Source organism: Dendrobium catenatum, unplaced genomic scaffold, assembly GCF_001605985.2.
Source record: "Dendrobium catenatum unplaced genomic scaffold, ASM160598v2 original_scaffold_184645, whole genome shotgun sequence".
NCBI classification, from domain to species: domain Eukaryota; kingdom Viridiplantae; phylum Streptophyta; class Magnoliopsida; order Asparagales; family Orchidaceae; genus Dendrobium; species Dendrobium catenatum.
The window spans coordinates 164018-186087 of record NW_021503063.1 but is presented as its reverse complement, the minus strand read 5'-3'; the positions used below and the strand labels follow the sequence as shown (position 1 = coordinate 186087).

The window sequence follows — 22070 nt, the reverse complement described above, 5'->3', positions numbered from 1 at the left end:
CAAATGAAGTGCAAGACAATGAGGCAAAAGCTTAGTGAAAACATTTATATAAGCAGCTAATGAATATTATAAGCTACCTTCACACAAAAACTGTTGAGGGACTTGAAAGTCTTGAGTTTAGTCCACATGAATAGTTAAACTATTAGTATTTAAACACTTTGCGATCAACAAAGTGAATAAAATATATCAATAAAGAGGACAAATTGAGTGCAAAAATCACAAAAATGGATGAAAGTTTTCAAAAGAGATGGCTACTGAGCCTCGATCAATCAGACTCCTCGGCGCCACCGAAGTGCTTCCAGGTCGGCCTCACTCTCCCCTTATATCTTCAGAACTCAACTGTTTTTCCTAGAAGCCATTAAATCCAACAATATGAATTGTGGTGCATTTAACAATGCATATGTGAGTATTAATTGAAAGGTGGGTGCAACCATTGCAACACTTGATGCTTTATTTTGATAATGTTGTTCTTTGATAAATCAAGACACATCTAAGGGTATCACCAACTAAATGCATTCGTCCGTTTGTAGCTATGACGAGCGTTCACCCGAATAACAAATGGAAATTTATTTTTGCGTCTTATCTCGGCTGTGAACAGTGCGATGCCAATATTGACGTCACACTATTCAGAACGCCATTCACCCATTTCGATTAAAAATAAATATAAAAATAGATATAAGAAAGAATATACACATAATATATATTTTTTGTATTAAAAATGAGACTTCAGTTGAAAATGAATTAATGCTTGATATAACTATTATTGTATTTTGAAGTAAAAAATATGTTTTTCCCCAAGTCTTTTTCAGTTCTTTCTGCTCTTTTTTTATTTTTTTGCATTTTGGCTTTCTCTAAATGCTTTTCCTTTCATTTTATTCATTTTTTAACAGTTACATAACATAATTTGTACCCTTTATTATTATTATTATTATGCTCAACTTCCCATTAAGTAAGATGGGCACAAAAGCAATTACAAATAATTAAGCATAATATCAATTACATAAGAATCCTGCACAGTGAAAAATCAAATATTTAATTTAAAAAAGGTTATAGATCAAACTCTACTATATAACCTCTTTCCTAAAAATCAGTATAAATACCACTTAAATTTGAAGCCCTTTAATAGGCTATAAATACTTATATGCAATAAAAAAAAAAAAGTTCATAATACTTTTCTTCCTAACCAACCAAGTAGGCTACTCAAAATATGCTCTCCCAAAAATCAACATAACTAAAGAAGGAATTTGCTCCAGCCACAAAATATTGTGAGGCCAAAAATCCTTCAGGTGGGGCTCTTCATATCATGCTTATATTCCTATATACTATACAGCTTTCTTTCACAAAAATGGAGAATATGGGTAAAAAGCAGTAAGGTAGGTATTGTTAGAGATGATATCATGATTTTGACATCTTACACCAAATAAGAAATAAATCAACTTTCAGCAAATAAATATGAGTAAAGATGGAGATGAAATACAGGACTTATGGTGCTTTGAAAGCTGGCTACCACAATTGCTGACTTTTAGCAAATGGTGGGGACCACAGCAGTGATTTACAGATGTTGACTTTTATTATCATCAAGTTGACCTTGGTGGATTGGACTGTGTGAGTGTGAAATGATTTGACCAAGTTAGGCTTGCAAGAGGAAATAAAACAATAGACTTTTCTGAATGGAAGCTTGTCATGGAGAGAGGCAAATGAGCACTAGAGGAATACTGAAGGAAGAAGGAAATAACTAGAGGAATTTAGTGTAAAGAAAATAGCTTATGTTTGGATTATTGCAGCTAAGAATTTGAAATTGGTTCTCCATATATCATATAGAGCCAGCTAAAGGAGAAATGAACATTTAGGCTTCTTTTGGGACGGCTTTCTTATTGTCTCTTAAAGCAGCTTTCTAATACAAAAATTTTTGTATTTAAAAACTGCTTTAAGAAGCAGCAAGAAATTCGTCCCAAATGAAACCTTAGGCTTTCAAATATACCTTTGATCTCATTATCATACCAATTTTATACTAAAATATTTTCTATTTCTCAAATGGAAAGGTTTATTAATTTAATATTGTTTTTGCCATTTTCTTTAACCAACATGTAACAATTAACTTGGTAAATGATATGTTGCACGAGTGAGATTTATCTAAATTCTTATTCTAGTTTCAATCTATATCTTGAGAGAAAGACTCAGACATGACAAGTGAGTTAATTGAATTGACTTGTGCTACAAATTTAATCAATATGTATATGATTAACATTTCTTCTTAATGTTTCTATTTGCATTAGGGGATGAGAAATCCTACTTAATAAACATATTTAACATAATATCACATTACCAAATCAAACTTAAGTTATTCACTATTTCTCAAATGATCAAATTAAACGTGCAGCTAAATAATAAATTTAATAGTTATACTTATTATATAGCTAAATATTAATTAATTATAATAGAACAAACAAGATGACACAATTTGCCAAATAGAGCAAGGTAAGAATAAACGCAGTTATATCAAACGTTTTATTCTGAAGAGCTGTCAAGCTACATTGGTGGTGTAAATAAAATCAAATGTTCAGAGAAAATTAGCAATATTTTAGCTTTTAAGCAAGTGGCAAGCAAATAGATCTTACCTCCCATCAAAAGATCTGCCTGCCATTCCGAAAAGATCAATAATGTTGCTTCCTGCACACGATGCAAAAGGAATGGGAAACACATATGAAAAGTTCCCTGTCAGCACAGATAAGGTGAAAATTGCAGAGTTAAAAAATATTCGATTAGTTAAATTTAATTTGCAATAAATCAGTTTCAATTACAGTAGCAAATCTTTCATAAGTAACTCTAATGGTTTTGGTTCAGATCATGCTTTCTAAAATCTTGAAGAGAGATAAAACATATGAAATCCAATTCATGACCCAATACTTTAAATTTGTATTAAAATTTGGGTTTAGAGTCCAAAATCAATCCAGAAAAAAAAATATAAACTTGAATATGGATTTTGAACGGAATTTTGATTTTGTATTGAATTTTAGAACTATTTTAATCCAAAAAAAAATCAAAGAAATTATAGCTGTAACAAAATTGAATGCTCAATATGGAAAATACAACATACGAGAATTTTGTTTGGCAGTTCATAAAACATATACAAGATCTACAAAACATTCTGAATTTATTTAGAGTTCTACTCTTACTCATCAAATAAATATATTACATAAACTTTGCCAGACAACAACAATTGCTTCACTTTTTCGCATTAGCTTTTCGTACAACAACAAAACAACAGATTTTTCCAACAGCAATAATATTTATTAAACAAAACCTGCTACTGAAAAAACTCTTGGAGCAGAAATCATGGTGCAGATTGCAGAAGCACATGACGGTTTCTGCATTAAAAAAGCATGAGGTGTAAGTCATCTTTACGTTAAAGAAAGTTCTTGAGACGAAATTAACCCTATCTGTTATCTATCATGATTTATGATTTCCACCATCCAAAACCATGGAGCTGATATAGAAAACATGTGTTAAAGAAATGATTCATTCGGTTAAAAAAAAACAAGTTCAAATTATAACGTAATAGATAGTACATTAAAATGTTTGGTTAAAGGTTTTTAACACGCAAACATAGACACATGGATTTTAAAAATACATGAGGATCCGGCTCTCCAAATTCTCTATCTCCCGGCTATAGCCCAAAACACCCTAAGAACACTATAATTTCAGCAAACGAGAGATAACCCTAACCCTAGGAAAAAAACCCCACTTAAAGCATACAATAATGAAGTAAATCTCAAAACAGCCCCTCTTAAATTTTCCCTCACAATCCCTCCTTAATTTCCTCTAAAACTAGGCCGTTGGACCCCACCCCAAAAGGGCCGAACCCTGTTGGGCGGCTCTTTTGTTCCGCCTCTAGTATACCAGGGCCGATCCATGATTGACTGGCTAGACCGGCCTAACAATACCCCCTTCCCAAAGACTCACCTTGTCCTCAAGGTGAAAGGATAAAAACTAATGCTTAACTCTCTCGTACAACTCCCATGTGGTGTCATAGTCAAGTAGATTCTTCTACTTTATCAGCACTTCCTTGAGCCCACCCTCTCCCTGGTGTACCCCTTTCAGCTCCAGTGGTTTCAACACCACATCAAAATCCTCTGTTAGTCTCTCAGATAACTCTGAACTAGATGCATGATCCTCAATAGCTCTCCTCAACTGTTACAAGTGGAACACTATATGTATGGTAGCGGTTGGGGGTAACCTCAATCAATAAGTCGCTGCTCCAATCCTCTCCACTATTTCATAAGGGCCAAAGTACCTAAGAGTTAGCTTCTCATTCTTCCTATTTGCTACCATCCTTCGTCTGTCGGGACGTAACTTCAAGTACCCCCTATCTCCAACTGGAAATCCTTCCTACGCTCATCTGCCTGCTTCCTCAAATGACCCTAAACAAGTGCCTTTTCAACTCATCCAACACCCTATCCCTCTCCTCCAAATACGGCTCCACTAAAAAAATTGGTGTTACTCTGCCCAAAGTGCACACCCTTTCGTACAACACTTCAAAAGAGGTCCTCTGGGAAGTTGAATGATACAAAGTGTTGTACCAGTGTTTTGCCCATGCTAGCCACTTGGCCCACAAACTAGGTGTCTCAAACGCAAAACATCGCAGGTAGGTCTCTAGGCTCATATTCACCACCTCTATCTTCCCGTCTGTCTGGGGATGGTAAGCGGCGCTCCTCTTCAGCACTATCCCCTACAACCTAAACAGCTACCTTTAAAAATGACTAAGGAACACCTTATCTCGGTTGGACACTATAGACTATGATATCCTATGCAGTATAGCCACCTCTCTGATGAATGAAATCGCCACTGTCTCTGTCGTGTAGAGATGTCATAGGGGAATCAAATGATCATACTTGTTCAACCTATCAACCACCACCAAAATCACTATAAACCCCTCAGATATATGTAACACATTTATAAAGTCTATGGTGACCTCCTCCCACTTTCTAGAAGAGCTAGGGTTTGTAGTAATCCCTTTGGAACTATGGCCATGTATTTGTTCATCTGGCATACCTCACATCTAAACATCATCTCCTTCACATCATTGTGCATCCCCTTCCAATATAATTCTAATGCCAATCTCAAGTATGTCTTCTGCACACCTGAATGCCCCCAACAACGCTTTCATGGAGCTCCTGCAATAGGTGGAGAATATGGACAGAGGTCCAGGGCAACAAAAACCTCCCATGGTAGAACAGTCTCTCCCCCTCTAGTGAATAACTAGAGTGGTTACTCTCATCCTTCAGTAGATTCACCCTAATCCTCCTCAGCTCGTTGTCCTACACACTTTCCTCTTTAATAGCCCCCAAATCTAGCATACGTGGTATCGAGATTGCTAACTCATGTAGCTCCTTTACACATCCGGATAAGGCATCTGCTGCCTTGTTCTCTAATCCTGGCCTAAACTAGATCTCAAAGTCATACCCCAACAGTTTTGATAGCCACCTCTAAAACTCCTCGATCACCATACTTTGCTCTAACAAGTACTTCAAGCTCCTATGGTCTGTCCTGATGATAAAATGTCAGCCCAACAAATAACGCCACCACTTCTGAATAGCTAACATGATGGTCATCAGCTCCTTTTCATATACTGACTTTAGCCTAGCTCTGGTTGTCAATATTTGGGTGAAATAGGCTATTGGTCTATGATTTTGCATAAGTAATGCCCACAATCCATAGCATGATGCATCAATCTCTACTACAAAAATCTAGCTGAAATCTAGTAGGGCCAGAACCAATATCATGGTCATGGCCTGCTTCAATCTCGCAAAGGCATAGGTAACTCTCTCTCCCCATAATAAGCTATAATTCTTGAACTGCTTAGTCAGTGTCCAGGCTATGGTACTATAACCCCTCACAAATCTCCTATAGTACCCAGTCAACCATAGGAAACCCCTTAGCTCCCTCAAATTCCTGGGTATGGGTCATTTCAACATTGCCTCAATCTTGGTCAGATCAGCAGCTATCCCCTCCTGAGATACCACGTGCCCTAAGTACTCAACATTGTCCTATGCAAAACAACACTTTCATGTTAATGCTCCTATAACACTTCTAATACCACCCTCAAGTGCTCCAAATGCTCCTCATCCGACTTGCATTACACCGGGATGTCATCAAAGAAAACCAATATAAATTTTTTGAGGTATGGTCAGAACACCCTGATTATGAGAGGTTGAAATGTAGCAAGGGCGTTGATGAGGCCAAACAACATTACCAATAACTCATAGTGTCCCTCATGTGTCATAAATGTTGTCTTCGAAACATCCTCATCTCTCATCCTAATCTTATGGTACCCATACTTCATATCCATCTTCGTGAACATCACCGCTCCACAAAGCTCATTTAGCAACTCATTGATCACATGAATAGAAAACTTGTCTGGCACAGTCACCTTGTTCATGGCCTGATAATCCACGCAAAATCTCAAGCTCTCAGACTTCTTCTTGATTAGTAAGACTAAGCTAGAAATAGGGCTCACACTCAACCTGATTTTTCCTGCATATAACATCTCCCATATCAGTTTCTCAATCTCATCCTTCTGAATCTAAGATTAGCAGTATGGCCTGACACTTATTGGTGACACTTCCTCCCCCAAGATGATAGCGTGCTCTTGCTCCCTCTATGATGACAATCCTTATGGTGACTAAAAAAACTTCGCTGAACTACTGAATAAGTGGCAGTATTGAAGAACGAATGTCTCCCCCTTCCTCCACTATGCTCCCCTTTAAGCTCTGCAGCTTCACCAAAAATCCCCTACCTCCTGGAGGGTCTTCATCATGGTTTTGAGAGACACCATGGCTTTGGATAACCCTGCATCTTTCTTGATCATCACCCTTCTTCCCTCCACCATCAATACTCCCCAATTAACCTTGATATCTCCCAAGGTCTGTAGCCATTTCATCCCCAGGACCATATCCGTGCTCCCTTACTCTAATGGAAGGAAGTCCTCCTTCACCTGGACCGATCAAAATCACTCCCCTACACACTCCCCTACCCGTCTTCACCTTCCTAGTGCTCATCATCACTCCATAGCACCCTGTATCCACCAGATTCACCCCTAATTAGTCTACGACCTAGTTGGAGAAGAAATTTTGGGTAGCCCCACTATCTATCATCATCACCACCTCCCTGTCTATTATTTCTCCCTTCACTTTCAATGTGTGATTTGGAGTGAATCTCACCACTGAGTTCAAGGAGACATCCATCATGTTTATATACAAATCTTCCTCCTTTACCAATGTCTTGCTTTCACCTCCCTCCTCAGCTTCCTCGTCATCACAGACGACGAGAGAGTTTGATCCTTACACCTGTGCCCTGGTGTATACCTCTTATCACATTTGAAGTATAATCCATTCGCCCTCTTCTCCTATAGCTCCTTCTCAGTGAGATTCTTGAAGTTTCTCCCTACTATAGGCTTCTCCTTTGGAATCTCCAAAAAAACACCCGATGGAGACCCCTTGGGTGCAAAAAATGTGGTGGTCATCCTGTATGAGCCTCCTAAATTGTCGCCTTTAACCCCCCCCCCTTCTCCAAGTGCTTATGGTCCTCCACTAGCTATGCTAGCTCCATAGCCTCTCCTAAATCATGAGGCCTCATCATTCTAATTGTCGTCTTGATCTCCGCTTTGAGTCATTTCATAAAATTCCCCTCCAGTACAGTCTTAGAAAGCTCGTCCATTCGGCTAGCCAAGTACTCAAACCTCTCCCAGTACTCTACTAATCCTTCCCGTGTCAAAGCGAAAAATTGCTCATAGAAGTCACCTCCCTAGCTGATTCGAAAACGTTCTAGCAAGCTATCATTGAACTCTCTCCAGCTTCGTATGGGCCGCCTCATGTTTCTCCACTGGTAGCATGCCAATGTTTCCCTCCAAACACATGCCAATTGTCGTCAATCTCTCCTCCTTCGTTAACCCATTGATGGCGAAATACCTCTCCACCTTATAGATCCACCCATGTGCATCATCCCCTTCAAAGATGGACATATTTAGCTTCCTTACCCTCAGATATCCTCCATGGCCATTCCCCCTAATTCCTCCATAAATTCCCCTAAACCAAGCGCGTTATCACCCCCAAGTATCCTGATCGTCCCTTCCACGCTCGTACCTAAATTCTTCTTCAAATTCCCCCCACATACTCCCAAAATCAGCACCCCTTCGCTCATCCCCAACATATTTACACCTCTCCTCATACCCCTTACTCGTCTCCTCCCAAGGAACATGTCCTAGAAAAGGCATTCTCCCATTTCTATCAGAGATCTCCACCTATTAATCTTCCCCTCTCCTTATCAAATTAGGATTTCCCCCAACTCCCTTGACTGTCAGCGGCTCCCCAGCCTCTGACGATGATGTTTTAGTATGGATCTCAAGCATCTTCTTCATCATCTCCTCCATGATGGTAAATTTTTCATTAATCTTCTCATGGACGGATGAAAATTGATATTTGAAATCTAGAATATTTTCCAACAAATAAGATTTAAATTTCTAGTCTCCCCTTCCAACACTTCTACCTTTTTCCACGCCATATGTACCAAATCTATGCTCTGATATCAATTTGATAGGAAGTGAAAGCCCTTTTCACAAAAATCAGCGGATGAAACAAGAAAAAATTGGGAAGAAGAACATCCGCAAACAATTTTTTTTTTAGAAGACTAAGCAAAGAAAAGAAAGATACAATAGGATCATCAATTGGAGAGAAGGATCCAGCTCTCCTAATTCTCTAGCTGCCGGTTAAAGCCTACAACACCTTAAGAAAACTACAATTTCAGCAAACAAGATATAACTCTAACCCTGGGGAAAGATCCCACTTAAAGAATACAACAATGAAGTAAATCCCAAAACAGACCCTCCTAAATTTTCCCTCCAAATCTCCCCATAATTCACTCTAAAACTAGGTTGATGCACCCCACCCCAAAGGGACCGAACCCTACTGGGCGGAACTCTTATTCCACCTCTGGTATACCAGAGCCAATCCATGATGGTCTAACAAATATCAAAGTTAAGAACACGAACATTAATAAGTTGTTTTGCAACGAAGATGAAAAGATTAGCGTTATTATTTAGTTATTCTATTCCACAATGATAGTTTTGTAAAATATGAATAGCTAAACATACATCTAAATAATTGAGACAATATTAGATAAACATATGAACTAAAAATTATTGCTGAGTTATCCACTATCACTATTAGTAAGGACTGCTTCCGCCCAAAGAAGAAAAAGCTCAAACTAGTCCCCCGATTGTTAAATAGTTTCCAATTTAGTCCAGAGTTCGCAATGCCCTAATTTAGTCCCTCAACTATTAAAAATTGATCCAATTGAATCCTAGGACAAAACAATAATAATTAAAATTAACATCAAAGTTAAATGCGGAGATATTTAAGTAGTGCAAGTTTATATGAGATTATCTTATGTTGTTCTATTTTGTTATTTCATAAATTATAATAAATATAAAAATCAAAATAAAAACTAACTAAAATAAATGTGAATAATTAGTAAAAGAATATTGTCTGTCATACAAATCTCAGAAACCCTTGTCATAAAACAAATTGTCATTGATTACAATAATCCAAAATCTTTACTATAAAAATGGTGTTATTGGCTACAAAACTCCAAAATCCTTTTCGAAGATGGTTGCACATTGCTTATCAATTTTTGCCACACATTGCTTCAATGACTTGCTGCACTTAAAGTTGGAACTCTGCAATCCTTTGTCGCCTGATCTTGCACTTCTACTGAATGGTTTCAGATTGGTATGAGCTGTGTATTTGTAAAAAAGTTAAATTTAAATGTTTTTACCAAAATACCCCCTCACATTATGAAAAGTGGAAGATATGCAAAAACATTCCATTACATTTGAGAAATCATGTAACAAAGAGTCAAAATTAGATCAGGAATTAAATTAGGGCAATATGAAACTCTGTGACTAAATTGAACACTTATTATTGATAGGAGGACTATTTTAGACTTTTCTCCAAGATAAAGTGATGCTTCATTCAATGTGAACCTACCGGTAATGTTCATAGGAAAAACCTTCTCTTCCTCATAGTACAGTAGATGGCAGAAAGTTGAAACACGAAGAGCTATCACTACTGCAGTAGAATGGAGAAATGAATTGGTATGTAAGTTACTGACATATGATAGAGTTGATATTTAAATAAACTTTGTAGCACACTTCCCTCAGTCCAAACTATCCTGACTTTAAAAAATAAAGCATAGAAGATCATGCCTTAACGAAATAAGAATATCTCATCTGCTGGGCCCAAAGGAAAGAGTAGAACTGGATAAAATACAAAGTGTTCTAAGACAAAATTTCATTGCTTGGTAATAAAACAACACCAGGGGTTTGATCCAATAGAAAAGTAAATCACGTGTTGGCTTTGAAATACTTGTATATATACTACAATCTTCCACAAATTTCGAAAAAACAAAAAGGATCAAGATTAGTGTACCAAAATTTATTGGACAAGCATAATTGTCGTTTGAACAATAAACCAACACGTTGGGATAATAAGAATAATTCAAAGAAATTTAATCAAACAATGTTTCTATAGACCTCATTCTTTTATTGTGAATTTCATTCTTATCACCCATATTAAACTCTCAAACTGGAGAGTTCAACGTGACTCCACAAATGTTTGGCTTTGTGGCATTCCCAGATGTTAATCGCTCTAGAAGCTTACGCATGTTCTCATAGGAAAGATTTTAGGAGAGCTTGGTCGCACAACTAAAGGAGAGCTTATAGATATATATCTTCAAGAGAAAAAAAATTGTACAAGGATAAAGTGGTGAAATTTGAAAAATGAGAAATTGCTAATCTTTCAAGATAGGTTGCTACGAGTTGCAAATGAAAATTATTCAGTTAAGCCAAGCAAAATGTAGGATAAGTTGACAAAGTTTCAGGAGAGTCTAGCGATAAATAAAATAATAATAAGGAGAGTTGGTGACGGAGTCAGAAGGCACAAAAAGTTATTATGAAGAAAAAAATCACTTTTAAAATATGTCAAAAATTGAACGATCAAATTTTATCATAAGAAAGCTAAAGTCTTAGAAAGACGATAGTGAGTATAGCAAAATGTACAACTTATAATGATTTATATAATAGGTTAAATACAAGAAGATAAGGAGAAATATAGAATAGTTAAGACAAAAAAAATAAGAAATTTAAGGTTTGTATTCAAATTAGATGCATTAACAATAAAGATGAATTGAATCATAAAATGAAGACATAAAAAAGAAGAAAATTTTACTTTGAGAATTTACTAAAAGGAGCTTAAAGAAATAAATTATTTTGAAAGTGCATAATGAGCAATATAATAAAGTATAATATAGATTGAAAAAAATAAATAAATTGAGTTAAATCTATATGGCATCGAATAAAGAGTGGTTTGTAGATGATGAAGTGGAGGTTACACCATTTGAATTGCAAGATGAAGATTTAAATGTTGATTTCTTTAAGTGGAGGTTACACCATTTGAATAGATATAGAGCATCTACATCTACCACGGGGCAAGTACAAAAAGAAAAAAACAAAAAAGGTACATAAAAAAAAAATTATGATAGAGCTTTATTAAACTTAAAGTATTAATCATTTTTTATATTGACGAAAAATATTTATGGAAGGGGAAGATAACTGATATAGAGGAAGAAGCATATTGGGAGGTACTAGACTCCACAAGTGATGAGGCAGGGGGAAAGCAATTCATTATGACGATGATTTGAATGAAGACCCCCTCAATGATGACAGTGTTGATTGCCTCCAATTTGTTAAGCCATTAGGCCCATTACTATTTCTTTTTTGAATTAAATGCTAATGAACAAGATATTGTGAAAGATAGAATTTTGAGCTAACCAACATTTTATGTTGTTTTATTATTGTGGTGTTTAAATTTCAATTAAATTTTACATAGTTTATTACTTGTTACTTTATATCTTGTGTATTGTTTGTGTTTCATATATATGACAATTTATTTCTTATGTTCATTTTTAATATATTATTTGATTATTATATAAAAAAATTATCATATTTTCTAATTTTGAGGCTTAAGCCTCTCCTCACAAATGAAAAACGCCACAAAATGCAATTGCGTAATTTTAAACATTGCTTTGAGATAAATAAAATTTCATGATCATGCTATGATTGTGGAATGCCATGAAGCCTGAATTAAGTGAAAAGTATATGTTCATATCTATTGCAAAAAATGTTTAGAACGCCGCCAAACAAATAGACTCAAAAGTGAAGGATATTGCCTTCATCTACAAGATCAAAATTAAGATTTCAACAACCAAGCAAAATAATTCCTTGTTAATGAGTACTTTAATACAATGAAAGTTTATTGACTAGAACTGGATTATTACGAAGATATCAAGATAACATGCTACAATGATGTGATAATTCTCCAGCAATTCATATAAAGAGAAAAAAGTGTTTGAATTCCTTGTAGGACTCTAAAGACTTTGACCAAGTTCATGTCTAAATCTTAAGCAACGAAAATCTAACATTACTAAATGAAATTTTTTTCTCTCATACGAGCCAAAGTAGAAAGAAGGACAGTAATGCTCAATGCTTCAATCTTCGAAATATTTGCAAAACACTAAACCCCAAGATAAGGGACTTGCTGCTACATATTTTTTCCTTAAGGATGGGCAAAAAACTTCTTCCAAAGGAAATCTACTTTGCAATTACTATATGAAGAAATGACACGTCAAAAAAAATGTTGGAAGCTCCATGGAAAACACCTAGGTTATGGTGAAAATAAAGAGGCAACCACAATGGGCAGTCCTATCTTGTAGAATCAAATGGGCTCGATCTGAAAAAAATCCATGAATTTTTTCAACTCTAGAAAAATCATCTTAATCATGCTCTCTAATAGCTGAAAATGATATACTTTTTAAATCTTACGCTTTCAGTACCTTGAATAATTTTTTACTCTTGGGTCCAAGATTTGAGATCCACATATTACATGACCAACCTTGCCAACCTTTTCCAAACCTATAAATCCGTCCTAATAATTAAAAACTAAAAGTGACCGGTGGTTCTCTAAGAACTGTTGCAATTCAACAAAATAATTCAATTACGTCTATATTTATCCTCAATAATGTACTATATATTGATCATATTGTAGTAAATCTTCTATCAATCCATAAAATAACTAAATAACATAATTATAAGGTAAATTTTTTTAATAAACATTATGTATTTCAAGAACTCACTACGAGAAAGATAATTGGGTAAGCAAGATATAAGAACGGGAATTTTTTTTTAAAGATGAAAATCAATTGTCATGTTCTTTTATTTTTACTCTCAATGCAGATGCCATACAAGAACATCATTATAGTTTAGAGCATCCCCATTTCAAGACCACAATTTCAATGTAAATATGAAAAAAATTTGATATGAGACTTGTGAAATTGCTAAACATCATCATGCTATTTTTTTCTTGGAAGTGATTATGTATTCTCTACTCATTTTTTAATAGCTCACTTTGATATTTGGGGACCTAACAAAATCTCCAATATTTCTAGATCTACAAGAGTTGTTGTTTTCCTTGATGATACACTCAAATGTTATTGGTATATCTTATCTAACAAAAAATCTAATTTCTATATTATTCTCCCTATTTTTAGTAACATGACATAAAATAATTACACGTTAATATCAAGATATTTTGGACTGATAATCCTCGTGATTACGTTAATAGCACATTCTCTTCTTACTTCCAGAGAAAATGTATCATCCACCACTCCCCTTACACTAACACTCGCCAACAATAAGGAGTGGAAGAAAAAAATAGCAACTTCAAGAAGCAATCATGACTCTTCTCTTTCAGAATCAAATACCAAGATTTGACAAGAAACAATCATAACTTTCACATACATAATCAACAGAATACCCTTATAAGTATAATAGAATTCAAAAATCTTATTAATCTTTTAGCTGAATTTTTTTCCTACAAATAATTATCCCTCAAAATTTTCTCCAAAAATCTTTAAGTGCATTGCATATGCCTACATCCACAAACAACATAGCAGCAAACTTGATCATAAAGCTCTCAAATGTATCTTTATTGGATATTCTTCCACTAATAAAGAGTATACAAATACAAAATTTATAGGATCACTAAGTGATAAACGATCCATAACGGGATACTACACATTTTTAGGAGAATCACATAACTTTGAGTTAAAAACATGTTATTTAAAGATCTAGCACTAAATCAAAATTTAAATCACTGCCTAAGGAAATTTTTATCTTCTGTGGATCAAAAACATTTTGAAAGATTTAAAAATCAAATGGAAAGGGACAAATGAAGATATATTGTGACAATAAATCAACCATTAACATTACTCAAAATCCAATACATGATCTTACCAAATATATGGAGGCAGAGATATTTCATAAAATAGAAACTGGAAAGTTGATTCATTTTCACTTCATATGTGCTTGCAAAAAATCAAATTGCTGACATTCTTATCAAAAATCTATAACCTCAAGTTCAAAAATATTATAAAAAAAATATTTAATGATATATTTATATCATTCAATTTGAGGGGGAGCATTAATGGATCATGGGCACAAATCAAACAATCTTGGTAGGGATCCTTGAGAATACGAATTGAGGGTTCTAACCATTGAATCTATCCTCTTATGACACTTAGATTATAATCCATGTGCCTCCTCTTCCTATTCTAGCCATTGGCCCTTCTTAGAATTTTTTTCTTTTATTGTTTGTAAATAGCTTTGATTTATTTTCATTATAAGCCATTTGGAGAATTCTATAAATACTTCCACACTTTGTACAAATGTAATAATAAAATTTAAAATATTTTTTTAACTTTTCTATTGTTCTGCTTTTTTACACCATATTGAAGGATGAAGGTATAAATGAGGCATAAATGTCAATAGCTCAAAATATAGCATATTATAGCCCATAACGAAAGATAACGCACCTCCTATGCTATTTGCATGGAAAGTTGCAACAAAGCAAAATAGTGTACATTATATGCACTATGTGCACTTAGAGCATAGTGCTCGTGGTGTACATTATTTTATTTTATTTCATTGCTTTATTTATTTAAATGACTCGTAATAATAAGAAAACTTTATTAATTTTAAATTTAGATGTTTTTAAACATCTTTTTAAGGATTAACACAATATGCTCAAGTGTTGATTAATTATAATTACTGAAGGGTCTTGTATTTATCCATCTACTTGCCTCTCCCATTTAAGCTAAATACATAACTTGCATTTTAATTGTTTGCCTGTTATTTGCTATTAAAGTTGAACTCTTGAATGCATGAATTAAGAGGTTGGATAAATGGACTTGTGAAGGTTAAATCGTGAATCAAAGATGTTTTATATAAGATTGGCATGATTTTCAACTAAGTTAATCAAGTCGAGGATTGGCACTTAATCATATCCATTTGAAGTTCACAAACTATTCAATTCATATTGTTTCATCTCTTTATTCTAACAACTCATTGGCCTTAACTGGAATTATTCTATCATGAACTCCTATGATGCTATTGAGAAATTTCTAAGATACTATTAGCTTTGCATGAAACATAGGTGCACATAATTAATATGTTAAAGCAATATTATGCCTTATTTATAAGACATTGAGTCTTTTTTTTAGTTAAAATATTTTTCTTTAATGTTGCTGAATTTTAATTAAATTATTCATGATTTTTTAAGTAATTTGAACAACTTTTAAAATAACATGTGCTACGCTATACACAATGACTGCATGAGATCTTTATTGGCACATGAGTTGGTGATGTAACTTATCAATTCTTTTATTCCCTTAAAGTAAAAACATGAGTTGTTAGCTATTTGGAGGGGCTCACTGAAACTAAAACTACTGCTATCCTTTATATACAACATGGTTGTTAAGCGCCATCTACAACATGGCTATTTCAACTCCAGTATGATGCTGCTACCTATGGCCTATTGATCACAAGTTGTATGCAATGTCGAGTGGGGAATTTAAGCTCATCTTAAATTGATCATGGTTGATCTTATGTTAACCATATCTACAAGCTTAGGGGTGAGTAGTCTACAAATAGATAGTTTGAGACATGTAATAGGATATCTTTGATTGAATAAAAAAACCATCTTCCAACTTTTAATCTTATGCATGCAAATTGTATGAATGATTCCTTTGAGTGTGTGATAGGAAACACTTGGGTTCACAAGTATTCCTATCCCAAACCAGTAAAATTACAGCAGCCAACTGCTGTCCACAGAAGCAAAACAGCAGAAAAACAGGGAAAACGCAGCAGGAAATAGGGAAAAAAGGGAGAAAAAACACAAGATTTCGCTTGTATTTCACTAGAAATCAAAGAAAATAGAAAAGATACAATTGATCCTCAATTCGAGAGGAGGATCGAACTCTCCCAAATCTCTAGAGGCCGCTAGAGCCCAAAGAAAACCTAAATCTACGAGATCTCAAATTTCAGCCAAATTCAAGATGCTGAAAACCTAGGAAAATCTACTATTTAATGCATACAATTCAAAAGGAATTTCCTAAACAATCCCTACAATCAATTTCCCTCCTAAAATCCATTCAAAAACCTTCCAAAAACCGTCCCGCAAGACGTGCGTCACGCGCGGCTTCCGCCTAGGCGGAAGCTTTCTCCGCCTGTTCGCGATATTCTCCCGTGAACCGGTCCCGCCTGGACCGGTCCAGTGGACCGGTCTAACAGTGTGGTACAAGTGCAACTACTTAATTTCATGGGAAGTCATATCCTTGTATCAATGTCAGGCTTGAATGTCTTGCTTCATCATTCCTTGATCTTATTTCATCCAAACAATTTATTATTTGTTTTCTAGTGATGTTCATTTTGTTAAATTTGACACGATTGAAAATATATTTTAGTGATTAAATTAGAACGCTAGCTGATTTTATGTGTTTCATTTTTTTTATTCATTCATGTTTAATAGATCATTTAATTTCTAATTCTCGAATTTATAGTTTACATTTAAAGAAAATAAGTTGTCAACTTATTTTGTGGTTGTGATATGCAAATTCTTGAGTTTCCTTGCAATTTACAAATATCCCATCATAAATAAATATATTAAGAAAACTTAACCCAAACCATCCAGCATCATAATGGTATTAGAGTTTATAGTAAATCATCATGTCAATTAAAAATAGAACATTAGGTGGTTTAATAAAAAAATTAATAAATTATTTGATAAAATGAGAATATCAGGATGGATGTGTGGCAAACTCCTAACAATAAATTAAAGAATGATTATATCAAAGAAAATTTTAGAGTGATATCTATTGAATAAAATGTGAATGAAAGTATACTTAGGTGTTTGGACATATTCAATGAAAAGTAAAAATGCATCTGTTAGACCAATAGGTAAAACTAGTGTTAAAAAATCTAGAAGAATAATGGTAGATCTAAAGCTACATGAAAAGAAATTATTCAAAATGATTTTCAATAATAGGTTTGATGTCTTAAACAACAGTCAATATGAGCATATGAAAAATAGGTTCATGTCTTCATATTTGGATAGAATTTATTGTCAGCCAAATACAAAAGCGGATTTTTTTACTATATTCTTGAAGTTCACATGAGCAACTCCATATCAATACCAAACCTTTTAACTGAAAGAATTGTGATAGCTTGAGAATAAAATCTCAATCATTTTAACCAATCATATTGAATAAGTTGTTGAAACTCTTGTTACTCTTCAAACATGCGACATAGAAGTCCCTAGCTACATATTTATCAAAATACAACAATTCCAAGTCCTTATGTTTAAATTATTCCTATTAATAAATTTGCAAGTTCATCTCATAAGTAGCTCATATATGCACTCTTAATATTCTTCGGCAACTTGAAAATTATGTATAACAAAATTAAAATAATTTAAATCTTATTTATTTTATTAGATCTCAACTCATTGCCAATTGACTAAATAGGTAAGGCCCTTTGACAACGGTTCAAATACTGCCTTCATAAAATATGGTAAAATACCTATTGATGAAAGCTAAGAATAGGAGGTTTCTTCTTTAAAAGATTGCCTTTGAGCAGCACAAATTTGGAAACAAGCATGCATAATAAGCTAGGCGAGGCTATCTAAGAAGTCCTTCCCAGCTTCATATATACGCATAAAGGAGAGAAAACTAGTTTTTACGGCAATTAGCAGAATTAAAAAAAAAAGAAATCTAAATGAGAACTCAATACATTAGAGACAACCAGTGATCAATCAATGACAGCAGCACAAGAAATTGCTAATACAACGTACCTTAAAGATAACAGGCTAAGTCTTTGAAGCTCGATGCAACCTCCAAAACGGGCTCTACCTCTGCACATTGAGCATCGTCATGGCTTCCTTCTGCTCTTCCATCAACATATCACTGGTGTATTTGCTCAATAGTTCCATCTTCTTCTTCTCCAAAACCATTTTCTCAATTTCCTTCTCATCAGGCAGTGGTACGTGCACAACAAATTCCTGCTGCTTGATACTCTCCCTCACCACTCTTTCCCTCTCCCTCCTCTCCTCCTCCACCACATCCTCCTCCTCCTCAAACAAAATATCCTTGGACGCAGGCTCCACATTAACAACCTGGCTGCTCTTCACAGCCTTCTTCGCCTCCCTCCTAATTTGATCCATCTTCCACCACTCTGCTTCTGCTTTCTCTCTCATCTCTTTCTCTGCAGTTGCCTCGAGCTTCTCAAGGATGCCATCCTCATCATCTCTGTATCCATAGTAGCTGGCATTTATTCGCTTATAGATATCATAGCGAGTGCGACGCCTCCTGATCTCGGGCGGTTTCTCAAAGAGCTCCCGTACGCCAGGGAGCTTCTTGGCAGCTCCAAAGTAGCGGTAACCAGGGCCACGGCCGGAGGGATTAGGAACATCGATGATGTTACCATCAAGATCTGTCATCTTGGCGATGTTCTTCATGTAGTTTGGTCCTCCAAGCTCGACGATGCGGCGCTCCCAGTGGACCCGCTCTCGGAGTAGCTTGTTGATCTCGTCATTGAGATCACGAAGTCGATGCTCGCCGAGACCCTCGTTCTGGATCTCAGCCACCTTAACGCCAATCTCTCGGAGAATTTCACCGCGCCAGCGGTCAGCATCGGCGAGATCGCGGCACTCCGAGGCGAGGTATGGACGACGCTCCTTGGGCTTGCGCTTCTCCTCATTCTTCATCGTTATGAAGCGATTAAGCATCGATTGTGCTTTTTCTTCATTGCGCGCCATCTCGGAATGTCCGGGGGTTTCCTCGCCGGAAAGTGGAAAACCTTAGAGGGATTGATTGAGGCTACTGAGTCAGACGGAGAGCTCTTTCTGAGATCGGCGGTTAGGGAAAGCGGCGAAGGAGTGGAGCTTTGTAAAGGGGCCAAAAATATGGAGGCGATTATCCGTCTGCTGACTAACGGTGAGAGAGTTTCGATAAATCACTTAGGGTTTCTGAAAAACCGATTATAATAAATTTTATAAATATTGAGGTTTTTAGTTTGTTAGTATGTGTATATGACTTTATAGAGGCATCATTAGTCAAATATCTCCATTTTTTTTAATTTCTTGATAAAATATTTCTAAAATTTACTTCAAAACAAAATTATCAAGTAGATGGTAATAAAATGGATAGCTGAATAAGCAGTTATTAACCAGTTACGTAGTAGGAGTGTAAGTAAAAGTCTAGAGTAGAGGCTCAGAGTAGCTAGATTGAAAGGAGATGAGAGAGAGAAAAAAATTACTCGCTTACTCTATAGAGATTGAGATTTAGAAAAGAACCTAAATCAATGATCAGCCGATTAGGACTAACTAAATACACAATCTCTTCTGAACTGCGCCTCCTAATTTGATTCCATCCAAACTCACGAATCAGCAAGGCGTGCATAGCAGTTTGACTTAAAGATAGAAGAGTATTACCCCAGTATCGCTGGACATTAACATAGCTATTGAAAAATCAATTTTTCAAGCATATATCCTAAAATTATTCTTTTCTGCCTTAGTGTGATCATCTAACTATTGTGAATGTTCATTATGATGTTAGTGCTTATCGTGTGCCGGAACATTCACCGTGTTAGAAAGATATAGGATTTAACATATTAGTTTTGTATGAAAATCCAACAAACATAAAGATAAAAAGAGGGGTACAAGAGTCATAAGAGACATCGAGATTTTTGAGTATAAAATCCTGAAAATGAGAAAAATTATGGGGTCTATCCAATTAAAGTAATTTTACTAGTGTTTGTAGTCAATTAGAAATGATGACCTTCCTCAAGGGAAGGCCTTGGCTCAATGTAGCAAATATATATCATATAGAGCATATTATATGGTGAGAGTTAGAAGAATCCAGCGATATGAGAGTTCTTCTCAAAAGAGTGTTGGCATGTTTATTTGGTTAGTAGGACCGTTGAAGGTCAGAGGGATCGTAGTCGGGCAACTTAGACTGCATTTGGGATTACTTTTTCACTACTTTACATTATCAAACGTAACCTAAGGATCGTTTGGGATTCTGAGTTCGTGCTCCATTCTAAAAAAAATTTGTCCTATGGTTACGTTTTCCAACCTAAAAAAGCCTAGCACTTTCTCCTGTTTAATCAACGACAACATCTCTATGCAAAGAATTACGTCTCTCTCCTCAAGAATCATTAACATGCTTGCAAACTTCCTTCATTTCGCAAAATCAGGCGCTCCCCTTCGATCAATTTGACACGGATTTCCCTCCTCCTTTTGTTCCATAGTGGTTGCCCAAAACCGTGAAATCGCTCCGGCAGCCTGCGTGGAAGGGCTTTTGAAAGAGATCATAAAGGACAAGCCAAGGAGGTACCTAATGAGGATGCGAGAGCTTACCGAGAAGTGGCAGCATGGACGGTGGCAACAAAACTGTGGATCGGAGGTGATAGTGATTGTGTCTTCAATGACGAGTGAGAAGGGGAAATGAGCATAACTTAGTGAGTTTGGCCATTTGGGTAGGGTTGTTCTGATTTTTTTAACAAAGGTTAGTATAGTACTAAATTATTTTATTTATAAATTTGTCATTCAAATTCTATTATTTATTAAATTTTAATATATATATATATATATATCATTAAGGGTATCAAAATAATTTATTCTCATACAGCTACAACACAACAGCTTGACAGTTATACTTCCCAAACAAAATATACTAATTTTTGTACAACATTTCATAAAAGTAATTTTCTATATAACAACTTCACAATTCGCTTTGCTGACAGCTGCAGCCTTCCAAAACAAACTCTTAAGTAGAGGGGACCGTTATTGAGTGATAAAGGTTGGAGGGACTGTAGTCGATGGGCAACAGTGATCGAATGGACCATAGTTGATCAATGACAGAGGTTGGAGGGACTATAATTGAGCAACTGTGATCGGAATGGTCGTATTTGGCAATTGATGAAGTAAAGAGGGACTGTAATTGGGTGACAGTGGTGGAAGGGATCGAAGTCGAAAGGCGACAGAGGTCGAAGGGATGGAGGTTCGGGATGCATCAAGCCTCAAAGCTCTGTAGAGTCTCTAGCACAAGGTCTAAACCTCCAAAAGTCTTGGTCCTCTTTCACGTGGGATTTGAGAGTCTATTTATAGATTTTTTAGAGTGACGTGCTCTTTACATATGAAGAAGATCAAGAGCAAATTCAAAGTGCTCAATCGGATGACCCGTATCAATTTCTTTAATCATAGAGTGTTCATGCAACATTTAAGTGCCATAATAATGTCAAAATTAAGCATTCTTATACTAGTTGGATATGTCTTATCGAGCCGCTCGATTCAACTATAAGTATGCTATATTTGAATACCATTTGATCATCCAATTAATGCTCTAAAGTTTCTCGATATGATTTAAGTCCTTTATTTGAGCTCATTTAGTCTCGGATTGGACCAATTTTAGTGACATTGGGTTAGTTTTACTAAGACATTCAATTTGACTTGATGAAATTATAGTTCGGATGGTCCCATATTTAATTTTGGAATATGCCAACTTGAATATTCCTCAATATGTGTGCTCAATTAAGGCGGTTTTTGTTTATATATATATATATATAT

General features: G+C 35.4%; 1 protein-coding gene across 11 annotated transcripts; it reads right to left on the bottom strand.

The window, feature by feature from the left end:
* Positions 1-329: 329 nt before the first annotated feature.
* LOC110100779 (pre-mRNA-splicing factor ISY1 homolog) lies at positions 330-19632 on the bottom strand. Of its 11 annotated transcripts, none has more exons than XM_020828443.2 (4): positions 18297-19632; positions 10044-10124; positions 3305-3368; positions 2470-2715 (listed from the first exon to the last, which is right to left on the bottom strand). In XM_020828443.2, the coding sequence occupies exon 1, from the start codon at positions 19257-19259 to the stop codon at positions 18351-18353; it is 909 nt and encodes a 302-aa protein (XP_020684102.1). In that variant the 5' UTR covers positions 19260-19632; the 3' UTR covers positions 2470-2715; positions 3305-3368; positions 10044-10124; positions 18297-18350. The 11 variants fall into 11 exon arrangements, with proteins under 11 accessions (XP_020684098.1, XP_020684102.1, XP_028548202.1 ...); XM_028692369.1 differs by having other exon boundaries at positions 2470-2670; XM_020828439.2 differs by lacking the exons at positions 3305-3368; positions 10044-10124 and adding an exon at positions 330-348 and having other exon boundaries at positions 2619-2670; positions 18297-19631.
* Between the last annotated feature and the right edge of the window lie 2438 nt (positions 19633-22070).

Excerpts from the sequence above, each read along its gene's own strand:
- LOC110100779 (XM_020828443.2), bottom strand. The coding sequence starts at position 19,259 with ATGGCGCGCAATGAAGAAAAAGCACAATCGATGCTTAATCGCTTCATA.